This window comes from Camellia sinensis, chromosome 13 (assembly GCF_055761805.1).
Source record: "Camellia sinensis isolate YWXY chromosome 13, ASM5576180v1, whole genome shotgun sequence".
NCBI lineage: Eukaryota > Viridiplantae > Streptophyta > Magnoliopsida > Ericales > Theaceae > Camellia > Camellia sinensis.
This window is the reverse complement of record NC_138973.1, coordinates 9,138,685-9,162,891: the sequence shown is the minus strand read 5'-3', so window position 1 is coordinate 9,162,891 and position 24,207 is coordinate 9,138,685. Positions and strand designations below refer to the sequence as shown.

The window sequence follows — 24,207 nt, the reverse complement described above, 5'->3', positions numbered from 1 at the left end:
CTTTTTTGATAAATCCTATTTGTAACTGTTTTATTCCATAAAACCCAAACTATTTCTGAATATTCCATTAGGTCCATTAATTGTAAAAGGACGAAATACCCCTCCTTCGCCTCTCCCGCGTGTAATCGATTCTACCAAAACCCATTCCCATTCCAACTATTCAATCTACAAAATTTCCAAAACAAAAACTGAATCAGGAAACCAGATTCACATCGCCTCCAGTAACTCTAGATTCACATCGTCCAATCAACATCGTCATCGTCCACTGTCGACCCCAGATTCCTCTTCATCTCACTGCTGCAAAGGTTCACATCGGAAGGAGGGTGCTTCTTCGTCGTTGGATTGAGTTTATTTCATCCATTGAGAGTGACCATACCCACCCACCATGAGGAACAAAAGTAAGCAATACCATTCCCCCTTCTGCTTTTCAATCATAATGTGATCACCGATGTATACATCCATCTTCTGGTTTTCAGATTTGAATTTATAAACATAGATGTTTTCGGAATTGATTTTGTAAACACAGATGATGTGAAAATTTCCATTAGTGTTGATTACTGGGTAAACTTACATTAGTAGACACTGATGTGAACATTCACATCAGTGTATAATGATCTGAACATTCCTATTAGTATTGATTACTGGGTGAACTTACATTAGTAGATACTGATGTGAACATTCACATCAGTGTATAATGATGTAAATGTTCACATTACTGTCACTGTTGATATTGTTGATTGTTGATGTCCACAGAACCTCCAACCTTCACTCAACAATGTGATGGAATATGATGTAAATATTCACATTGTCACATCAATGTCATACTTGTTTGTGTTGTTGGGTGTTGTTTGGTGCTGTTGGTTCCACCCAATGATTTTTAGCAAATGATAACATAATGTGATCACCCATATAAACATTTACATTGCCCTGTAACTGTTGTTGTTTTCGTAATTGATTTTGTAAACACAGATGACGTGAACATTCACATTATTGTTGATTATTGGCTAAACTTACATTACTAGACACTGATGTGAATTGTCACTGTTGATATTGTTGATTGTTGATGTCCACAGAACCTCCAATCTTCACTCAATAATGTGATGGAATATGATGTAAATATTCACATTGTCACATCAATGTCATACTTGTTTGTGTTGTTGGGTGTTGTTTGGTGCTGTTGGTTCCACCCTTTGATTTTCAGCCAATGATAACATAATGTGATCACCCATGTAAACATTTACGTTGCCCTACAACTTTTGTTGTTTTTGTAATTGATTTTGTAAACACAGATGATGTGAACATTCACATTAGTGTTGATTACTGGCTAAACTTACATTACTAGACACTGATGTAAACATTCACATCAGTGTATAACGATGTGAATGTTCACATTACTGTCACTGTTGATATTGTTGATTGTTGATGTCTACAGAACCTCCAAACTTCACTCAACAATGTGATGAAATATGATATAAATATTCACATTGTCACATCAATGTCATACTCGTTTGTGTTGTTGGGTGTTGTTGGGTATTGTTTGGTGCTGTTGGTTCCACCCAATGATTTTTAGCAAATGATAACATAATGTAATCACCCATATAAACATTTACATTGCCCTGTAACTGTTGTTGTTTTCATAATTGATTTTGTAAACATAGATGATGTGAACATTCACATTATTGTTGATTACTAGCTAAACTTACATTACTAGACACTGATGTGAACATTCACATCAGTGTATAACGATGTGAATGTTCACATTACTGTCGCTGTTGATATTGTTGATTGTTGATGTCCACAGAACCCCCAATCTTCACTCAACAATGTGATGGAATATGATGTAAATATTCACATTGTCACATCAATGTCATATTTGTTTGTGTTGTTGGGTGTTGTTTGTACTGTTGGTTACACCCTTTGATTTTCAGCCAATGATAACATAATGTGATCACCCATGTAAACATTTACATTGCCCTATAACTTTTGATGTTTTCGTAATTGATTTTGCAAACACAGATGATGTAAACATCCACAGTACTATACTGGGTAAACTAACATTAGTATACACTGATGTAAACATTTACATCAGTGTACAATGATGTGAATGCTGAGATTACTGTCACTGTTGATTGTTGAATGTTGTTTAGTGCTTTTGGTTCCATCCTCTATTTTTCAGCCAATTAAATGTTCTTATTTGAATACCCAGGTCTTCCCATAGATTTTATGGCAAGCGAAAGAGAGACGAATCCCGTGCCAAAGCCAAATAAGAGACTCATTACATCATGAGGGCGCATGTATACCGTAAAGACATTGTTGCCAGCCTGGATCGCTTTAAATGGTGTCAAATAAGAGTCTCATTAGTACACATTTTTTTGAACCACAGAAAGACAGTGCAATGTGAAAACCTATAGGTGGGGGGTGTCCACCTATCACTGTTACCCAAATCTGTTATCCACATTGAAGACAATTTAGTGTCAATAGGTTTTACATATTGGAGCAGACTAGCTTAATTGTAAATCAAGTCCATATAACTGCTTGTACAGATATTTTTCAGTTAATATATGTATATGAATTTTCAGGGCTATTTTGCGTTGGTCATGCACATTGAGATTGTATTTTTTTTTTTTTTTCTGACACATGACATGATGTGAATGTTCATATCACAGAATGATCGTACACTTTCTTATGTTTTAAACCATACTACATGGATATGAATATTGTTTAAAGTGTTCGTGTAACACAATATGACAGGTGTGAATATGATATTTCTTAACACAAGTCAATATTCACATCTATTAATTTGATGATGTGAATATTCACATCACAGCTTCTGGTTATTTGAATGACAACAACGATGTCATGAATATTCACATCTTTTGAGTTGATGATGTGAATGGTTACATTGATGTAAACGTTCATGTCATCTACTTTGATGTTGTTAACAGTAACAAGAAAGTGAACATTCACACCACAGAAATGTTTAAAATTTCAACTCATGTGCAATTATTCACATAATGTGATTATATTACACAAGTGTGAAAGTTAACACCATGCATTCATCCAAAACACAATAACATAAACATCAGATTGGTACCTTAAAAAATTAAAAACAAAACACAAATCAAATACTAATGCATTAGTATATTTGCCAACGCAACGTAATCTTATTGTAACACAATCTTTGCCAACTGACACAATCTTTGCCAACCGACAGAACAATGAAATAGAACCAGCAGACAACTCCCCCCATTTTTCACACAAACAGTCTACCAAATGCGAATAACACAATGCGTGGGCAGCATTTATTACAGTGGTACTGCAACCATATGTATACACCAACATCATAAAGGTATTCATCTCCTGTAAAAACACAACAACACAACAATCAACAATAATCCAAATCGATATGAAAATTCACATTATGCAAAAATTAGATGAATACATGTACAGTTCAAGTGTTACATCCATAATTCACATTAACAAGATGTGAATATTCACATTGATATATATACTCTGAATTATATCATCCACACAAAGCCTCATTAAGCAAATATCAAAGTAAAGTCAGAACATCCACATTATTCACATAATATTACCACGATGTAAACATTTACATTGCCACGTATACTCTGAATTATATCACCCATACAGAGCCTCATTAAGCAAACATCAAAGTAAAATGCAAACATCCACATTCTTCACGTAACACTAACATGATGTAAACATTCACATTGTTCCACAAACTCTGAACTATAGCAGATCAACATTCAACACTAATCTGATGACCTTCCCTCCACATGACCACGATGTAAACATTCACATTGATTCATAAACTCTGAATTATATCATTCACACAGAGCCTCATCATGGATACATCAAAGTAAAAGGAATATTATAACATACTTCACATAATCTGAACGACCTCCCCTCCACAGTACCACGTATGATGCATGTAATTGAAAAACCAGAGCATCCGATCCATAGCAATAAAAAAACAGAGCATCTGATCCATCATAGAAATCAAAACATAAAGTGAACATGTATTCATAACCAAAATGATACTAACCTTAATCATGCAATCCTACAATTGTCCAGAAACTCGAAAACAACCACTTTGAAGTAGTTATACTCCAGAAAATGTGAAAATCGAACAATATGAAATTCGTCGTCTTCACTTGAAAATCACCGAACCAGAGCAACAATGAAACCCTAGCACATCAAAGTCTCAGAACGATAGAATGATAGCATGCAAGATAGAAATGTATCCATTTGAATTAGAATGATAAAAACTGCCAAAATTGAATGACGAAATCACAGGAACGTGTAATGTATTAACACAGTGTGTATATATATATATATATATATATAAGGGCATAATAGTCCATGTAAAAATATAAAATTAGAAAAATGGACTTTATGGAATAAAAAGAAAAGTATATGAGACTAATCAGGTTATAATATTCCTTTGTGGACTTAATGGGTTATAACAACTCTAAAATGGATTTATTAATAAAAATCCCGTATATATAATTTAAAAAAACTCAAAACATGTTTTTAGCATTTATTTTTGTCAAAAAAAGAAAAGAAAAAGAAAACAGTGTTCGTGAATTACGGGAAAATAGATATACACAGTGTTGGGCTACTGATCAATAATTTGGAAGTTGGGCTAGGCCCAAGCCTTGTTTTGAAGCAAGGGAGTTGAGTTTGCATAGTCTAGGCCCAATATTTAAGTCCAGTAAAGTCTTTCATCAATTATGTCATGTTCTTAGACCCAATAAAATCGCAAGGGCCATATGCAGGAAAGTTCAGTGGGCATATGAAAGTGTACAGGTAGAAGCGCAGCCATTTTATTTGAACTAAAAAATTATCGTAATCTTAATATGGTCAACTTAAATTTAAAATTTTAATTTCTATTATATCTTAATGTCAATTTATTAATAAAGACAGCGCATATTAAACATTAAAATAATTTTTTTTTTTTTCTTATGATACACTTTAATCAGTTATACGTATTTTTCTTATTCAAATATCTTCATCTTCTTTTCCAAGTTTCAATTATTTTCTTTTCTTCTTCTTCTTCTTCTTCGCTTCAAAACTCTAATTCACCTACCAATACTCACCATTATCATCAACATTATTATTTTTTATTATACTATTGCTTACAAATAGAAGAAAGTTTGAATAAAATCAAACAATAAATGAAGGGTGAATTACACTAACGGTCCCTATAATTTGGGGCTTGTGTTATTTTGGTCCCTGAATTTTAAATCTTGTTCCAAATAAGGACAATTAAAAATACTATTGGATTTTTCAATGGCAAAATTGTCAATTTGATAAAATATAAATTAATTTGACAAAAATAAATGTCAAAAATTATTTTTTGAATTTTTTAAAATTATTTCTACCTACTAAAGATAAAATTATATAAAATTGATAAATCTTTTAGACATTTTTTTAACCAAATTAATTTTTATTATGTATTTGGATGATGATCATGTAAAATTAATTTTAAAAAATTAATCATGTAATTTTTATTAATTTTTATCAATTTTACATAATTTTATTTTTGGTGGGTAGAAATAATTTTTAAAAATTTTAAAATATTGTTTTGACATTTATTTTTGTCAAATTAGTTTATATTTTATCAAATTGACGATTTTGCTCTTGAAATTAAGCAATGATATGTTCAATTATCCTTATTTGGAACAAGATTCAAAATTCAAGGTCAAATGTGTCACAATTGAAAAGTCAGGAACTGAAGTGACAGAAGTCTCAAACTATAGGGACTGTTAGTGTAATTTGCCCATAAATGAAAGTAATAATCAAAACAGCTTTTTGAAACAATCCATTAAAGAGGAGATAAGTATTCACATAAATATCAAAGTATAATTATTGATTTTTGTGTTTTTTTACATAAAAGAAAATATTCATTGTTCGGGCTTTCAGAACCAAACAATTTCACTTTGTTCAGTTCTGGAAGTCCGAACAAATTTGCTTTGTTCGGTTTTAAAAGTCCCAACAATAATAATAAAAAAAAAAGGCTAAATATTCGTAGCCTCCTTTCGCCGGTGCCAGGTTCCTTGATCGTATTCCACGTATGTATGTAAATAAAATAAAGATTTTTCAAAAGTAATTTAAAAACTTTTGATTTGTTTTATTTGGGTGTACCTCAAAAGGGTAATTTGAAAAAAAAAATATGGTGTACTAAAAATAAATTGTAACTCTAAATAATTTAATATGGTGTACTGAAAAATTAGGCTCATTTATTTATTTATTTTTTTTTTTTTTGGTGTAAATAGAATCCCCAAAGAGGAGCATAGTAAAAACTAGACGAGGTGGGCTGGGCCTAATACTTTAAGTTGAGCCCAATCAGGCCCAAGCTTAATCTTTTAGTCAAGTTTAACGAGATTGGGCTGATATTTGCCTAGTCTGGCCTTAACCCGATATACAGCCCTGAAATTCAAAGTTCTCTATATTTTTTGTTGTGGAATATAAATAACAAAAAAGTGAAAAGATAGTAAAATAATTTGAAATTCATAAAAGTACAAGTGGCTTATGCACTAATTTGTGCAAAAAAATGTTATACTTTTATGCATTTGAAATTATTTTATTATCTTTCCACTTTTTTGACATTTCCCCTATACAAAATGATGTTAATGGTCACTTACATTTGAGTAATAATATATATAAATAAATAATTCATACAAATTTTTTGTACCGAATAACGTGACTTAACGTAGACTTTTTACTTTAAAACAAAAATACCCATGCGGAGATTTTTATTTTAAAAAAAAAAAAAACAATTCAGTATAAAAGAACAAAAAAGATTTACAAATGAAAATACAGTCAAGATTTGCACCCAAAAAAAAAATTCACTAATTTGTAAAATTATGCCCCATTTGCACTTATATAATTTTCTTGCCACATTATTCTTGTAACATTTTTGTTTTTTTTTTTTTTTTTTTTGTAAGAATAGAGTTTTTCTGAGTATTTTTGTAAAATATTATATATATATATATATATGTGTGTGTGTGTGTGTGTGTGTAGGATCAAAATTTAGGAAGCATGAAAAATCATTGACCATTCTTATCTTTTGTGAAATGTTATATATATGTATATATGAGGATAGGATCAAGATTTGGGAATGTTGTGATGCATCAATTTAGAACTCGAGAAGCTACTATATAGTTTTGGAAGTTTTGTCCACTCCCAACCCCCCAAGTGGTTGCATAACTTCCAAGTGAACCCTGAAAGGTTGTATGTGAAGAAGATACATTCAATAAAGATGTGTGTGAGAGAGAGAGAGAGAGAGAGAGAGAGAGAGGCACATGGGTCTCAAACCAACTTTGTCCTTAATCAAGTTAAGAGAAGAAGAGGTAGTTAAGACCATGTGGATGCTACTATGCACATGCTCTCACATGTGAAGGTATGGAGAAAAACAGAGGGAAAAATGAAACGAAAGAGTGACACATGTCATGTAGTAGAGTAGTACCAAATAATTTTAGGAGAATCACATGCAGGTGAAAGAAAAGAAAAAAAATTATCAACACATGAAAGGGTGCAAGTCTACACCCCCACAACACACTTACACTTTCATATGTTTGTAATTTTATTTTTTTTTTTTTTTAATTTCTTCCACTTACATGTAGTTTCCTCAATAATCTTTGTTGAGGTATTCCCTACAAACAAACTCTACCCAATAAATAAAAATACTTCCACTTCCCTCCAACTAATTGAAAAACACTTTTGTTTGTGCTTCCAAAAGGAGTTGAAAACTTGAAAGTGTTTTGGCTTTACATGGAGTAGGCCACCAACCTTTCTTTTTTTCTTTTTTTCATTCCTAAACAAAAGATTTTTCCCTTTTGGATTTTTGCATGACTCACCACTTTGATCTAAGGTCATACCATAACAATAGATATTATATGTAATAGAAAATAATATTCTGATAAAAAATTTATATAAATTTCTTAACCAAAATGATGTGGTAAACTGACATTGATATTTTAAAAAATATTAATTAACTAGATTGATTTTTTTTTTTTTATAAAAAAAATATTAAAATTAAAACTTGTTATATCATTCTATATTAATTTTCTATGAAAATTTTCTATTCAACAAAATTGTAGTATAAATAATTTAGGGTTTTTGAAATGGTTTGAGGCCATATATCTGATTGTCCATGCTCCAACATTTCCTTCATGAGATTCTATACACCATGATTGGATACACCATAATTGGTTTTGACTACCTTTTTTTAGGAAGATCTTACCTTTGACTATGAGGTTCCCTCTCCTTTTCACTTGGTGTATGAATTCAAGGGAATTACCTTCCCATGCACAGTTTTTTTATTAGTGAAACTTGTCACAAATTTGTTTTGAGAGAACCAATGTTAGGCAGGTAAAAATTTATTAATTAGTAAGAAATTATTTATAAATATTAAAAAAAATTGCATTAAATTGAACAATTAATTATATAAAAATAACTAACTACACTTCTGCCCCCATTTTTTTACAAAGATTTCATCTAAAATACGCTATTTGTTCTATAATACTCAAATTCTCATGTTTGGTATGACATTATTATATTATCATAATCTAACACATAAATACATTCTTAAAAGATTCTTTTTAAGACTATCCCTTCCTCCATACACCGGGACTGTTCTTTAACGAGTCTAAAGAAAATTTAGGGTATATTTGAAAGTATTGATATGCTAATTTTCCAATTTGTTCAACCCACTAAATTCGTGATTATTTGTTTTCATAAACCTAGAGCAAGTATAAATTTGAATATATCTGCCATCACTTTATTATTTTCCAAAAAACAGCATAAGAAAATCAAAATCATTGACTATAAATAACAAAGAAAATTAAGAGTGAGAAAAAACAAACATGATAAGGTGAGAGTGTGAGTGTGATAAAAAAAATGCTTGCTTTAAAAATTAAAAAAAAAAATAAAAAGTGTAAAAAAAGATCAAAAGAATCAGAAAGATGATTTTTAATGTGATATCTTATCAAGATTGTTTTGGAGTAGAGCATTGTTCATATGATTGGTAATTTTTGCAAATTGATTTATTGAGATTAGGAGAGTGGTTGGTCAGGTGAGTTTTCATGTCCCTATAAGGAGGGTGACAAAATTCAAACAAATAATGATGGAAAACTCACTAGCATGCCATGATTTTAAACACCTTTGCTCGATCAAAAGTGAAAACAAAATAATGAGAGACTTAAAAACTACTTTAGTTTTTGATGTGTGGGGAACAAAATCAATTTCCAAACAGGGGAACATTAATCATGAAGCTTCATTAGTGTGAGAGAGATGGGACACCAATATGCAAATAAATAAATAAAATAAAGCAAGCATGGATTTTTTTTTTTTTTTCAAAACAATTAAAGATTGGAACGTCTTCCAATATTATAAATTAGAATTGAGTGTAAACGCGATATATTTATTATTTTATATTTAATTTTTTTGGCGATTTGATGAATAAATAAGATGGATTAAGTTTGGTAATGACTAACAGTTATTTTCTGAAATAGTTAATAATATAAATATTTTAAAAAAAATATATGTATGAAACTTTATAAATTGTACACTTTATATAATAATATGTATATATTAGTAACACATATTATTATATATACATGCATGTAAAGATGTATAATGCCTGAAAACATGGTAAGTATAGTCAAGCACTCAAACTAGTGAAAGGAAAACATAATGTATAATATTAAGTACGCATTAAGACAGTGATTAGGATAACTCAAACTTGATATAAAAATTGTTATTAGAAATCCCACGATGCCATTGTGTTTGTGGTATAAATTTGTGTTATGTTTGGATCTTGAATTTGTAGAAAAAATAAATAAACAAACAAAAGGGAAAAAGATAGATCAAGGAATCAATTGAAAAATAGTTGTTATTTTTTTCTTCTTTTTTCAGTTGGATTAGGAAAAATGAGAAAAAAATTCATTTTAGTTTTTTGTATTTTCATAAATAAAAATAATGAAGTTCAAAAAACACTTTTGGGAAAATAGTTCACCAAAACATGTTTTTTGTGATTTCTAGAAAGGAGGAGGATTCCATCCTGGACTGGAAGAGGGGCTGTTTGGGCCCTTGGGGCTTATCCAGGTTCTGTTTCAATAATGCCAACCTTTCATTTTGTCGGGCACTTCGTATATTTGATTTACAAAAAAAATTAAGTCAATCCGATAACTATAATTTGTTTAATTTACCGTATTTTTTACTAAAAGATGATAATTGTATTTTTAAAAAATAAATCATATATTTTTTTGAAGACAAAAATAATAAATTGAATAAGTTACAATTATTGGATCAATTTAATATTTTTGTATGGATGAAATATACGAAATGCCTAACAAAATGAACGATTCGAATCATCGAAACGAGTCCCATGATGGGCCTATGGGCCCAAACAACCCCCTGTTCAATTTTTGGACTGGAGAGGGAATCCTCCTCCTAGAAAAATAGAAAATGAAAACAGAATTTGTCAAAAAAACAAAATCCATTTTTGTTTGATTAAAATAAAAATTCATGGAATATAATTCATACCCACCACTTCTTGGGTTTCATATTACACTAGAACAAATTCTCCTATTCTAGGACATAATGAACCAAACCAAAATTTATGTCTACTAAACCTTTTCCATCTTCATACAAAATGTTTAATATACAAATTAAAAGTGACATACCAAAATTGGGGGCGGTCCAACCAACTAATTGGTTGAATTTAGCTAACAAGTTTGTCTAATTAGGGTGTAATTGAATAATCAAGATTTGAATTTCACATTGAAAATGACAAAAAATTTAACAAAAAAATCATTCTAGGCTCCATTTCACTATCAGCTAAAAGTATATCACATAAGTGGTAAAATGAAGTAACAAACTGTAAAATTTCAAATAGCAAAAAGAAGTAAAAGTTGCAGCATCTTTAATCACTGCATAATCACCATATTATGAAAAGAATGGGGCAATTTGCTTTTGGAATGCACACTCCAATGACAGTTTATTTATTCAAATATTTTTCCCTAGAATAAAAACTTTCACATTACTATGAAGCAATGAAGCTCAATAAATCGCAATCACAACGAAGTTAAAAGGCAACAAATTACTATACATATAAACTCTCAAAGACACAAACAAATACAAGAGGAATAAGACATACACGCAAATGGGGGAGGCGAACTAAAACCTCCTACTGAGATGAAGAGATTCTGACCAATGAGCTAGCCCTGTTGATTACTCTCTAGTGATTGTTTGGATAGTTCGAATTGTCAAATCGATAGGATATTTGAGGTTATATATTTATCTTATATGAGAGGGTAATTTATGTATATAAATTGGGCCGAGCTGGGTGTTGGGCCGAGATTGGTCCAAATACGAAAGACAGAGGATACACCAGTCAAAAGGAGTACTACGGTTAGTTCGGTTGTCAGATAGGCTTGGGGGCAGCTCGGTTGCGGCATATTGCGGATTAGCCCGGTCATCTCTTCTAACCAGAGTGAGAGAACCTTCTTTAGGGAAGTTTGAGTTAGTTCGGCTTAACACTTCTATGGATAGCTCGGTCTTAGCATTTGCAGCCGGGATAGAAGCAAGGAAGGGAAGAGTCGAACTAGTAGTCAGATCGGCCATACCTGCCTGTATAGTATGGTAGTGTTATTCCGGTTGTATGGTAGTTCGGCCATAGTAAAAACCATCCCACTTGGTTTAAGCAGTGGGGTATTAAAGGATAAGCATTATCCTACATGAGTATGAATCCTAGGAGGACTCTACATGGAGGAGTAGAAGTCCTACTAAGATTGTGCCACGCAAAAAACCTATAAAAGCTCACAAACATCATCTTGGGAGAGGTAACACATAACTTTGCTTTCTGAATTCACAGAGCTTTGTCTATTTGTCAAGTTTGCTGACTTAGGCATCGGAGAGGTTTCCGGCACACACCCGCCGGCTAGCTCACGTTTGTGTTTTCTGGTGATAAGGCGACGTCATACGGAGGAGCGTAGACTTGGTCAATAGGATTATACGAGAAGGTTTATTTCTTTCCCGTACATTATACATATAGCGTAAAGTAATGTAATATAAAAATTTTAGATCTAAGTTTTTTTTTTTTTTTTTCATTGGATTCTTGGGAAGTAAAATGAGCAAAATTGAGCATAAAACTCATTAACTTGCCAACCCTTTCTGTTCTGTCTATTATTAAAGTTAAATTTTGGCTCCAAAACATTATATCAGTTAGTTCATTGGGTAGTAATTAAAGTTTTCACTCTTGTGATTTACTTTCTAAGTTGCTATTATGGGTAATTAACGTTAACACTTCAACCAATCAATGTTAATGTTCTAAATGCTTCAAAGATAATGTTGGAGAAAACCAAGTACCTATGGACATGACATATTATGGTAAAGAATGAGGTACGTTGGGTGAAGTCTCAAAATTTATTTATTTATTTTTACATTTTTGGAATTAGTTATATTTCAAAGGGGGAATTACAACCCAGTGAGATGCCAAAAAAAAAAATACAAATACACTAAAAAGTTTATAAATTTAATTACTAATATTTATATAAATTTTAACTTATTTGTAATTATTTTTTGTAGTACTCACTGATGTGATATTTTCCCTATTTCAAAAGTTGCATACATAATAGTGCACCAACAAATCATTAAGATAATTAATTTTCATTGAGTATAATAGAAATGAGTCCACAATTATGCAATATTCTAAAAATTATTACATTGTCCATGACATTTGCTGCAATCCATAAGAGAAAATTATTGTTGACCATGTTACAACAAACCAATTATCAAATATCATATCTCATGTTGTTTTTCAAATTACCAATATAAAATGATAAATTTCATTGTATTCAATAATTACAATCTTTTTCTATCACTACCTGATATTACCATGAACTTAGAATATTTACTTCAAAATATTATGTGTATAAGAAATAAGAAATAAATATTTATAGAAATGTGCATAGAAACACTAATGTATTGTCAAAATTTATTTTAGAAACACTTGATAATTTTTTTACTTTTTCACGCACGTAATATCATTGTTTCTACATAAAATACCACGTGGCATTAAATACAATAAGAATATATATCAATAATAATACATTACTCAAAAAAAGTATTTAGAAAAGTAAATTTATTGACTACAATTATTCTAAGTATGACTTATATTTTACTAATTTTAAATTTATACCATACATGCATTTTATTTTCATATTAATTTTCATGACAAAAATTTATATAGTAATTAGCATTTACCTTTTTATATTCTTTCAGAGAGAGAGAGAGAGAGAGAGAGAGAGAGAGACAGAGAGAGAGAGAGAGTGCGTGATTAAAAGACCTAGCACTCAAATCATATTTCACTGTCCCTTATCTTTAGCAGCTGCAATCCCAGAGCAAAAAGACTTCTCTGCCTAAAATGAATCCAAAAACACTTTCAAACACCACAAAATTCAAAAAAGTTTTTTCTTTTTTCCAAAATCACCAACCAACCCAAGGAAAATTGGGCACATTTTTCTTCTCCCTTTCTTGGATGATAAAGAAATTTGTTTCTAACCCGACAAAGCATGGTAATGAAAAATGTCGATACTGTGTTACACCGCAACTTATTTTATTTCATTTAGCTTTTTTAGTACAATTATGTCTCGATATCTCGTATCTTTTAAGATTTTTATCATATTATACAATCGAATATACATCGATATCCTGATCCAATTAGTAACAAAATATTGCTATTTCCATAATCTTTCCAAAAAAATGTTGCATACTAAGGCATTTACTCAAAAGTGTTGTTCCCCCTTGGTATGGCCCACCAGCTCATCTTCATTATTGGAACCATTCAATTCGTGCATTGTTGAGAAGATTGTTCACATACACAAAAAAAAAAAAAAAAAAAAAAAAATTATATTGATCAGATATTAATAGTCACATGGTTGAATTATTATTTATTTTTAAAATGGATTGTGTATTTTTAAAATTACACTTGTCGAATCTTTTTTTAGACAAACATGATCTGATCATGTAACTATCGATATCTAATTAATATTATCTTTTTGTGAATCACTTATTCAGTACGCCCTACAATATGTAGTGCTTAAATTATGAAAGTAAACTTAAAATAGACCCCACCGAAGGCACAACAGAAATGTCCTCACATCATAGTAAAAATTATGTAATAATATAAAATAAAATAAAAATTTAATAGAAAATTATGGTGTCCCTTTGTCAGTTCACCTGACAGTGTTGAGAAGCTGTGTAGAAACTGGGAACCCTATTTTGCCAAAATGAAGGGTTATTTAGTTTAATTTAGTATTGCACTCAAATTTAAATTATTAATAAACCACCGCCAAATTAAGTTATGGTGAGAGAGCTATTAATTTATATATAATTTGTTTGACATCCAAAATTAAAACATTTATTCACTGAATACAGAACTGGAGAAATGGATATTTAATTTCCTCCATTTTTTATTCGAGAGAGAGAGAGAGAGAGAGAGAGAGATAATGTTTTATTCTGAACAACATTGCCCTTAATCAAAGATAGAACTAGTCATACAATGGCATCATATATGAGAACATAATACACTATATACACATAATTGTAATACTCAAATGGGTTCACTTAGAATAGGAATTCTAGGAACTAGAGAGGATGATCTAATACACTTGAAGAAGTTCTAAAAAGGCTGAGAAAAATGGGTTAAATTAGCCAAGTGAGAGAGCATAATTAGCAACATAAACTAAGGAAGTGTCTAAGAACATAGAAACCGATCACAGAGTCGGATATAACCTTTTCACACGAGTTGGGTCCCACACTTACGTGAAAGGGTTCTGTCCAATTTTGTAATTAATTTTTATGCGAGTAGAATGACTTAGAGAGAGAGAGAGAGAGAGAGAGAGAGGAGGGGGGTGATGGGGATGTTTTGGCCTAGATAGCTTGAGATGGCACAAAGCATAGCTCAATGGACCCATAATCAAGCAACTCTTCAATCATTTGCTCAATATGGTCATCCTCAAGAGCCTTGAATTGCGGGCTACTACTAGTATTAGTATTCATAACCCAATTCACCTCCTGCTGTGGTGGCGCCACCACCATTGGTTTTTTTTCCTGCGACCAACCACCCATGTCCTCCACATTTCCCAAAATGCCGCTGGCGGGACCGCCACTGCGTGTGGCCTGAATTCTTTGAGGCTCTTGCACAGCTTGTTTTGTCATTTGAAGTGAAGCCATGTAACACTTGTGCAATTTGGCTGTCAAAGTAGCTGAAAGTAGCTTTGACGACGACGATTGTGACGCATTTGGGTTGTAAGGGAAGTTGGTTCTCGCCCTCGGGCCGCACATTAGCCTCGCCGCCTCATCGTAGGCTCGAGCTGCGTCCTCCGCCGTTTCGAATGTCCCTAGCCAAATTCTAGTCTTCCTGCACAAAAAAGAAACGTTTCTTTTTTTAGCACCAAAAGAACTACACCGAAACAGTCAAAGAAATGTCGATGGTTAGCTCAAATTACAGTAATGGGTGGCGAATTTCGGAGACCCAAGAGCCCCAATGCCTCTGTCGAACCCCTCTGTATCGCTGTTGTGGTCTAGCCATGGTTTAGAATGAATCGAAACGTTTCGTTGCAAGGTGTTTGTGAAAATGTCTGAATGAGAGAATGAGGAGGGAAGGAGGAGGGAAGGTTTGGGGGCCTTTTGTAGTTGGGTTTGTTGACTGATATGAGGGCTGTGAGATGCTCTCATTTTCTCGGCCTTTCTGGCAACCAAATTTAAGCAAAAAAGGGGGACCCACAAGTTTTTTTTTTTTTTTTTGCGTGCGTCTTCAAATTCTATACTTTATCTATTAGTTACCAGTTGGCTTGTAGCAAAGTGACATATGATCATTTGAATAAATGGGTGAAAACAAAAGTTTCAAAAAGTGGCCAAATTCATTTCACATTAACACAATAACACCTTTTGTTGCACAAAATTTTAAATAAAAAAAAAAAAAAGAAAAAAACTACTCATTCTTGTAGTTTTATTCTATTGCTCCTCATAGTTCAAGAAAATCTAAGGTCATAGCTTCTTAGATTCTTCATTGAGTGTCCATGTCATGACTCAACTAAAACTTTGTAGAATTGAAAAAAGAAAGTGGGAATTTTTTTTTTTTTTTTGTTCTTATTGGATATGATTTGGGAGGGGGAAAATCAGAGATCTAAACTTTTGGGCGCATTATTCGTACAAAATGACTATCCACGTCTTAAGTTTTAAGCACTGAATTTGTAACTTAAAATGATTGAAATTAATAAACAAAAAGTAAAAAACGCACTACTTGTAACAAGAAACAAAGTGATTCCATTCCATGATTGACATTGGACTTATTTGGTATAATTTTAACTAAAAGTTAATAATTAAAAAGTAAAAATCAAAAGTACTTCGTTTTTAATTTTTAAATAATTTGTTGTTTTATTTTTAGTTGATTTAAGTCATTTTGATCTCATAAGTTCAGCAAAAATTGTACTAAATACTTTGATGCAAATTTCAAAAAATATACATACATATATAATTTCAATAAACTGCACTAAATAATGCCATTATAAACATTGAGGACTATGTAATCATCGGATTGTTCATTTCTTCTGTTAATTGAATCATAATATTGAGAGTCGTATGTTGTGATGAAGAAGGATGATTATTCCCAGCAGCAACATATAACAATAACATGATCTTGAAAATAAATAAATAAAAATAATTGAATGAATGAATGAATGTAACTTTGAACCCACGGGCATAAAAATGATTGAGTCAATCCTAGTTTGGGACACATTAATTACAGATCTTGGTCCACAATAATGATGCTAACAATACAAATAGTTTAAATCGAATCTCTTACACTATTACCACATCATAACAACAACAATCACATATAGTTTCTCATAGTAATTCAATATTTTTTTTAGTCATGTGATTGAACTTTGATTAACAGTTGGTATACATGATACGTTAGCAATTTAAATAAGTAAAAATAATTTTAAAAAATATTTATTATATATTGTGTGCCACTCAATTGATAAGGTTCGAGTCTCACACTTCCCATTTATCTAAATTTTTTTTTTTAAATAGAAAAATTAGGGACATGTGACATAAGGAGAAGCAAGTAAAAGTTTGGACACTAAATTTAGCATCACTTAATATGAAAGTATAGATAGTATAAATGCCAAAAATTATAAAACATAATAATAGTAAGTATGTGATCGGTCTCTAAACACTCGCAATATTTCAATTATGTCATGAGATTTTTACAACTCAAAATCCTCGCATCGGTCTCTAAACACTCGCAATATTTCAATTATGTCATGAGATTTTTACAACTCAAAATCCTCGCATGATCTTTACATAGAGTTGGAAATTTCATAGGTTATAAAATGAATCGAGTTATTTAGATTTGGCTTGTGTTCTGTTTTTAAAAAATTAAATAATCTATTACTCGGTTATATGAGCTATAAAAACAAAAAACAAAAATACTCAAGTTTGAATCGATAAAACCTTTTAAAGACCAATTCAAAAATAAATTAGATTAAACTTGAACATATCTTAAAATTTATTAAAATTTTAAAATAAAATTAAATAATTTATCACTCGACTTGACTGATGCATTCAAAACTAAATTAAGTTAAATTTAAACATAATAAAATTTAAAATAAAATTAAATAATTTACCACTCAACTCGATGATAGTATAACGAGGGAGGGAGAGAGAGAGAGATTGTGTTGTAAGGCAATTTGTTAGTTGTTTGAAAGCATAATAAATGAGGTCACATATTATCATGTTTGCAGTTGCTAAAAATGGAAACAAACACCCATATGGGGTAGAGATATATATGTGCACAAAACAGAACAGAAGAGAACAGTGTTTCCATGTTTTTCTTGGACGGCCATGCCCTTAGTCGACTGTCCCCCCATGCTGTAGAGAGAGATTGTGTCCTCATAATATATATTAATCTTTTTGGCTTTTCTCTCTCTCTCCGTTTTTTTTTTTTTTTTTGAAGTAAATTATTTTTTGAATAAATTTTCTTTTTAAAAAAATACCCTTTAAAATGATACCATCCACACGAAGAAAATAGATTGATTCATTCGATTAATAATAATGTTCTTATTGGTTTAAAAACATTACATTAACCTAATGTTCACACAGTGATCTCTAATTAAAACTCAATAGGGCAAGTGAGTAAGAGTTATGTGGAGTCTATTATAGGTTTTTTTTAATGATTTGATCTGTTTATTTTGTAAATTAAATTATTCACACATAAAAAATCATAGTCACATTGTTTTTGCCTTAAAAAAACAAACAAACCATTTTCAAATTTATACTTATGGTCCATTTTTTTATAAAGAAAAATTGATGAAATAGGGTAACTACAATTATTATATCAATTTGATTTCTTTTTTGGACGATTTACATATAAAAATTTATAAAATTGTTTAATTGAATTATGATAATAGAGAGAGAGAGAGAGAGAGAGAGAGAGAGAGAATATAACTCTGTATATTTCAATAAATGAATATGAGTGAATACAATATTCCTTTATATAGGACAATGAGAAGCTAAGTATGGTAATACACAATATGATAATGCATAATATGGTAATATAGATATATACAACTAACACCCCAGTCAAGCTCAAGATAATAATGCAGATATCAACTTAAGTTTGGAAAGTAAGTCAGAAAAGCGTCTTGGAGGATGAGTCTTCGTGAAGATGTCGATTGTCTGATCGGCAGAGGTAACAAAGATAAGACGAATAGTGCCACTAGTAACATGTTGCCGTATGAAGTAACAATCAATCTCAATATGTTTGGTGCGATCATGGAAGATATCATTATGGGCAATCTGAATAGCATTCTGATCGTCAAAATAAAGGTTAGTGACAGCAGAATGAGAAACTCACATATCAGAAAAAAAAAAAAAAAAAAAAAAAAAAAAAACAACGAAGCCATACAAGCTCTTGAGTAATGTCATTAAGAGCACAATACTCAACCTTAGTATTAGAACGAGCAATAAAAGTTTGTTTCTTGCTACGCTAGGTAATGAGAGAGTCACCCAAGAAGAAGCAAAATCCTGTAATAGAATGGCTTAGAATCCCCTGCCCAATTTGCATTAGAAAAGGCGTGTAGATGTAAAGAAGAGTGTACTAAGTAGTGAAAACCATGAAACATAGATCTTTTGAGATAACACAAAATGTGAATTGAGCATTATAGTGCAGAGAGCGAGGAGAAACCATGAACTAACTGACAATGTAAATAACATAAGCATATCTGGACGAGTAACCGTGAGATAGACAAGACTGTCAACTAGCAGACGATATAAAGTAATATCAGATAACAAGTGACCATTAAGAGTTGTGAGACGAGTCTGAGAATCAACTAGGGTAGGCACAGCCTTACAATCGGTAAGACCAGCATAAGCTAAGAGATCAGAGGTATACTTGGCTTGGGTGAGAAAGTGACCAGAAAGATCTTGAGAAATTTTCAAGTCGAGGAAGTAGCTAAGCAAACCCAAATCTTTCATCTTAAACTGGCAATTGAGGAGCTGTTTGAGACTAGAGATACTCACTATGTCATCCCCAGTGATGATCATAGCATCCGTATAGAGGAGAAGAAGAAGAAGAATATCACGCTCTGTCTTGCGTATAAACAAAGCAAAATCATAGGCACTGGAGAAGAAGCCGAAGTCACGAATGGTATAACTGAACTTAGCAAACCAGGCATGAGGAGCTTGTTTCAAAGCATACAAAACAGAGCGAAGTTTGCAGACTTTGGTGGACAAAATTAAGGAACTAAGAGGAGGTTGCATATAAACTTCCTTAGTGAGATCATCATTAAGAAAAGCATTCTTGACATCCATCTGGCAAAGACTTCAATGGCGAGCAATGGCAAAGAGGTTGCGAACTGAAGTAAGACGGGAAACAAGAGCAAATATTTCTTCATAATCAATCCTATATTCTTGAGTAAACCCTTGGGTTACAAGTCGAGCTTTGTAACGCTCAATGAAACCATCAGAATGGGTTTTGATCTTGTAAACCTATTTGCAACTAATAACACTCTTTCCAGGTGAAAGGTCAACGACATCCCAAGTATGAGTTTTATCAAAAGCTTATAGTTCATCAGTCATAGCTTGTTGCCAAAGAGGGTTAGAGCAAGCCTCTCAATAGAAAGTAGGTTCATGAGAAGAAAAAGCAGTAGAACCAACAATGAAATCATGAAGAAGGACAACAGGTTGTGTTACCCGAGTATAATAAGGTACCTATGGTATAGAAGATAAGGACGTAGAATCAACGGCTATATGTGGCTCACTGTGAAATGGAATGAAGATAGGACTAGGAGGTGGAGCAAGAGCAGACTTAGGATCAGAGAATGGAGCAACAAGACCAAAAGGCGGAGCAGAATCCTCAGGATGGGCCGGAGCCATCATGTCAGAAGTAGTGTTTGTATTAAGCTTATTAAACAAAAGAGAATGATTTGTAAAGAATGGTGTAGTAGGAGAGGTGGACAAATGAACTTAGATATAAAGAGAACATCTTGTGTTCCCAAAATATCACATGACGAGAGACACGGAGACGACAAGAAAGAAGATCCCAACAACGATAACCTTTATGTTCAATCCCATATCCCAAGAAACAACACAAACGGGCGCGAGGTCCTAATTTGGTACGCTCATGAGGTTGAAGAAGAACAAAACAAGTATATCCAAACACACGACTACCAGTATAGGCAGGAGATGTGCTATACATACGCTCATATGGGGTTTGATTGTTGATAGTAAGAGAAGGGACACGGTTGATAGTATAGACGGCTGCTAGAGCAGCTTCTCCCAAAAAACGTCCAGGACAAGAAGAAAAGATTAAAAGACCATGGACAATGTCTAAAATATGGCGATATTTGCACTCAGCACGACCATATTGTTGGGAGGTACCAAGACAAAAATAGTGAGAAAGTGTACCATTTTGACGAAGGAATCGCAAAAAACGAGTTTCTTTATATTCTTAAGCATTATCAGCATGAAAATTTTTGATGGTAGAAGAAAACTGAGTTTTGACCATTTGTGAAAAATCATAGTATATTTGGTGTAACTCAAAATGAGATTTCATAAGAAATAACTAAGTAAAACGAGTGAAATCATTGACAAATATGACAAAGTGGGTGTTTGGGAAGTGGGTGTTTGGGAAGTGGATTTTTTTGTAAGTTTTTTTAGTTGTAGAATATTATTGGAGAAAAAAAATTTTGTGTTTGGGAAGATAGTTGGATTTTTTTGTGGTTGGATGTGATATTTATAAGAGAAAAAGTGAAATAATTAAGGGGTTTGATGTGATATTTTGTTTGGATTTGTTTTTTTGGTTTTGTAACCAATTTGTCTTTTAGTGAAAAAATCCAAAAAAATTCCTTCCCAAACAGCGCCAAAGTATTTAGATCCCCCCATAGTGGTATTAAGTGAAGGCTCCCAAACATTAGAGTGTATGAGATCAAAAGGTGCATGAGACGTAGAAATACTAGTATGAAATGGTAAAGCATGTTGTTTTGCAACTTAACAAGATAGACAGTCTATTTTATCATTTGAAACATGACCTAATTGACCACTTGAAACTAAAGATCGTAAACGACTGAAAAACACATAACCTACCGAGAATGCCATAAAGCAAGAGGGGAACTAGTAGTAGCAGAAGTAGTAGTCTGGATAGGGGAAGTACTGGATGATGGAATACGAAGATGGATGAGCTCGTACAGACAACCATGTCTATGACCTATCCCAAGAGTCTGTCTCGTTTTCGGATCTTATACAACACAACCAGTTTGAGAGACTAAAACAGTGAGGCCAAGATCACATAGTTGATCAATAGAGATAAGATTAATTGTAAGGTTGGGGATTAGATAAGTATGAGGGAAAGAGATATTAGAAGTGGAGATATGACCTATGTGACTAGCATGCATTTGAGAGCTATCAGCATTTTAAATAATAGGTAAATTAGAAAAAGATGTAATGAAAAAAAAAAATGTAGGGTCAGAGGTCATATGATTGTAACAACCTGAATCAAAATACCAAGAAGAGGTACTTGGAGTCACTGAGAGAGCAGGAGAGGGTGTATCAAAGGTAAAGGTAGAAGTAGAAAGAACTTTTTTTACAATGGCTTCAATATCATGAAAAGTGTAGGTTGGTGAAGGTGCAGAAGAGTGACCTGAAGAATGTTGAGTATGTGACTAGCGATAAGCAGTAATTGAGGCAAAGTAAGCCGAAGAGTGATACCGACTATGAGTCATAGGTGGTCTAGAAGAACCACTGTGCTAAGAAGAGTTGTCCGAATGATCCATGAAGTGAGTAAAACATGATTCATAAAAAGGGTCTGGTGATGTTAGAGTAGAACTGGGTAAAACTAAGTGCACCAGTGAATTTGGAAGGTCGAAAATAGTAAGGAATCAGGTTTAGTCGGCCCAAAATAGGTCAAAAAATGAACGAACCAGCCTGAAAAGAGCCTAAACCAATGTAGGAAGTATATATAACATTAGCGTAGGGTAAGGTTGACGTTAGAAGGTGCGCGACGCACATTAGCAGGAGGATGCGTGGCACACAATAGTGGCAGAGACGTACGGCTGGTGCATATTAGCAAAAGGATGCGCAGCGCACAATAGCAGCAGAGGCGTGCGGCGCACTAAAGTGATGGCGCTGACGTTAGGGACATGCTTAAGGCTGACGTCAGCAAAGACTTTAGCAGAGGTACGCATGTGTAACAAACGCGTGGCGTGTGATCGTCTGGCAACTGGCGAGTGGTAATGCGTGTTGAGACTGGTGGTGTCATGAGCGACACGCCTGGAAAGAAGTGGCACATGAGAGCGCACTTGGCTTTCTATAAAGGCGTGATTGGTGGCTCTGGAATTGTCTGGAAGAGACGAATATGATAGTGGTCATATTTTTGTGATTATGGCCACTGGTGTGAGAGCAGAGAAACAACCAATTAGATTAAAGTTATCGGTGGCTGAAAGTGTCAGTGGAAGAGTGTAGCAACCCTAATTTTTCATAAGTCTTTATTTATTTATTATTACTTGATTTTATTTTTGGCTTTATTAATTGCATAATTATATAAGAATTTAATGTGATATTTAATTAATTTGATGTGTTCGTTAATTATATATAAGAAATTATTGATATAGATTTTATATAAGATATTTATATTTATATATGTTATATTTGTGATTTATTTATATAATATAATATAATAGGAAATTAGGTTATTATATATTTAGACTTGGGTTTATAATATAATATAATATAAGAAGTCAATTAGGTTTAGAAGTTAATAAGAAAAAAAAGAGAAGGTGGTGTGTTGTGCGGCAGAAAGAAAGCCGAGAGAGAGAGAGAAGGGAAGAAAGAGGAGAGGAGGAATAAAAAGGTTAGGGTTTTGTTTTGGTGGCTCCATTAATTTTTTAAATATTTCTTTGATCTTCAAAAATAATTGTGAGTACAAAACCCTCTTCTCTTGATTTACGTTTAATTCATTATTTTTTTTATTTATTTTTATTTATTTAATGTTAGTTTGATTTTGTATTTACATGAAGATGATAGATTGATTTTAATTATTTTGATTGGTTGTTTATGTTAGGTTTAGGGTTTTTATATATACTTATTTTATGGTTGTAATCACACTCATGGTTATATAAAATTAAAATAAACTTAGAACCCATAGATAAATTCCTTATATTCCACCATGACTCCATGGATTGTTGTTTTATTTGAGTGATGGTGAGAAAGAGAGTATAAGAAAAAAAAAGTGAGAATTATGAGATTTATTTAAATGCCTTAGGCTTGGCATTTTTATATTTATTCTCATGAGTAAATGAGAGATTGTGTATATATATATATATATATATATTGTTGCATCATTCTCATGAGTAGACAAGTGCTTTGATTTACGCGCATATGTATATGCTAACTATCCCGAGAGTATGGGTCAAACTCGGGATGGTATCCCTGTGCAAGTTTGGCTTCGGGGCGGTGTTAGGTATACAGGAGGCACATGGGATATATGTGTAGGCCGAAAATGAAGAGCCGAAGTGTAGAGTTAAGGTACAAATAATTAAATATGAATTTATTAGTATAGTGTGAATTGTATTGATTTGTACATCTTGAAAAATAGTAAAGGTCCTCGATAAATTA

The 24,207-nt window shown here is 32.3% G+C and overlaps 1 protein-coding gene and 2 long non-coding RNA genes across 3 annotated transcripts; 1 reads left to right on the top strand and 2 right to left on the bottom strand.

The window, feature by feature from the left end:
• On the top strand, positions 1 to 2,584 carry LOC145805934 (uncharacterized). Its single transcript, XR_014348251.1, has 2 exons — positions 1 to 398; positions 2,207 to 2,584. It is a non-coding gene; the product is annotated as an uncharacterized LOC145805934 (long non-coding RNA).
• A 393-nt stretch (positions 2,585 to 2,977) lies between these two features.
• Positions 2,978 to 4,213, bottom strand: LOC114274019 (uncharacterized). Its single transcript, XR_014349829.1, has 2 exons — positions 4,067 to 4,213; positions 2,978 to 3,360 (listed from the first exon to the last, which is right to left on the bottom strand). It is a non-coding gene; the product is annotated as an uncharacterized LOC114274019 (long non-coding RNA).
• Positions 4,214 to 14,540: 10,327 nt separating this feature from the next.
• On the bottom strand, positions 14,541 to 15,770 carry LOC114275420 (ethylene-responsive transcription factor ERF003). Its single transcript, XM_028217457.2, has 2 exons — positions 15,540 to 15,770; positions 14,541 to 15,451 (listed from the first exon to the last, which is right to left on the bottom strand). The coding sequence occupies exons 1-2, from the start codon at positions 15,620 to 15,622 to the stop codon at positions 14,962 to 14,964; spliced, it is 573 nt and encodes a 190-aa protein (XP_028073258.1). The 5' UTR covers positions 15,623 to 15,770; the 3' UTR covers positions 14,541 to 14,961.
• Between the last annotated feature and the right edge of the window lie 8,437 nt (positions 15,771 to 24,207).

Bases quoted from the DNA above. Each gene is read 5' to 3' on its own strand.
- LOC114275420 (XM_028217457.2), bottom strand. From the start codon at position 15,622: ATGGCTAGACCACAACAGCGATACAGAGGGGTTCGACAGAGGCATTGG. The intron at 15,452-15,539 runs GTAATTTGAGCT...TTTTTTGTGCAG, and splicing joins GAAATTCGCCACCCATTACT to GAAGACTAGAATTTGGCTAG.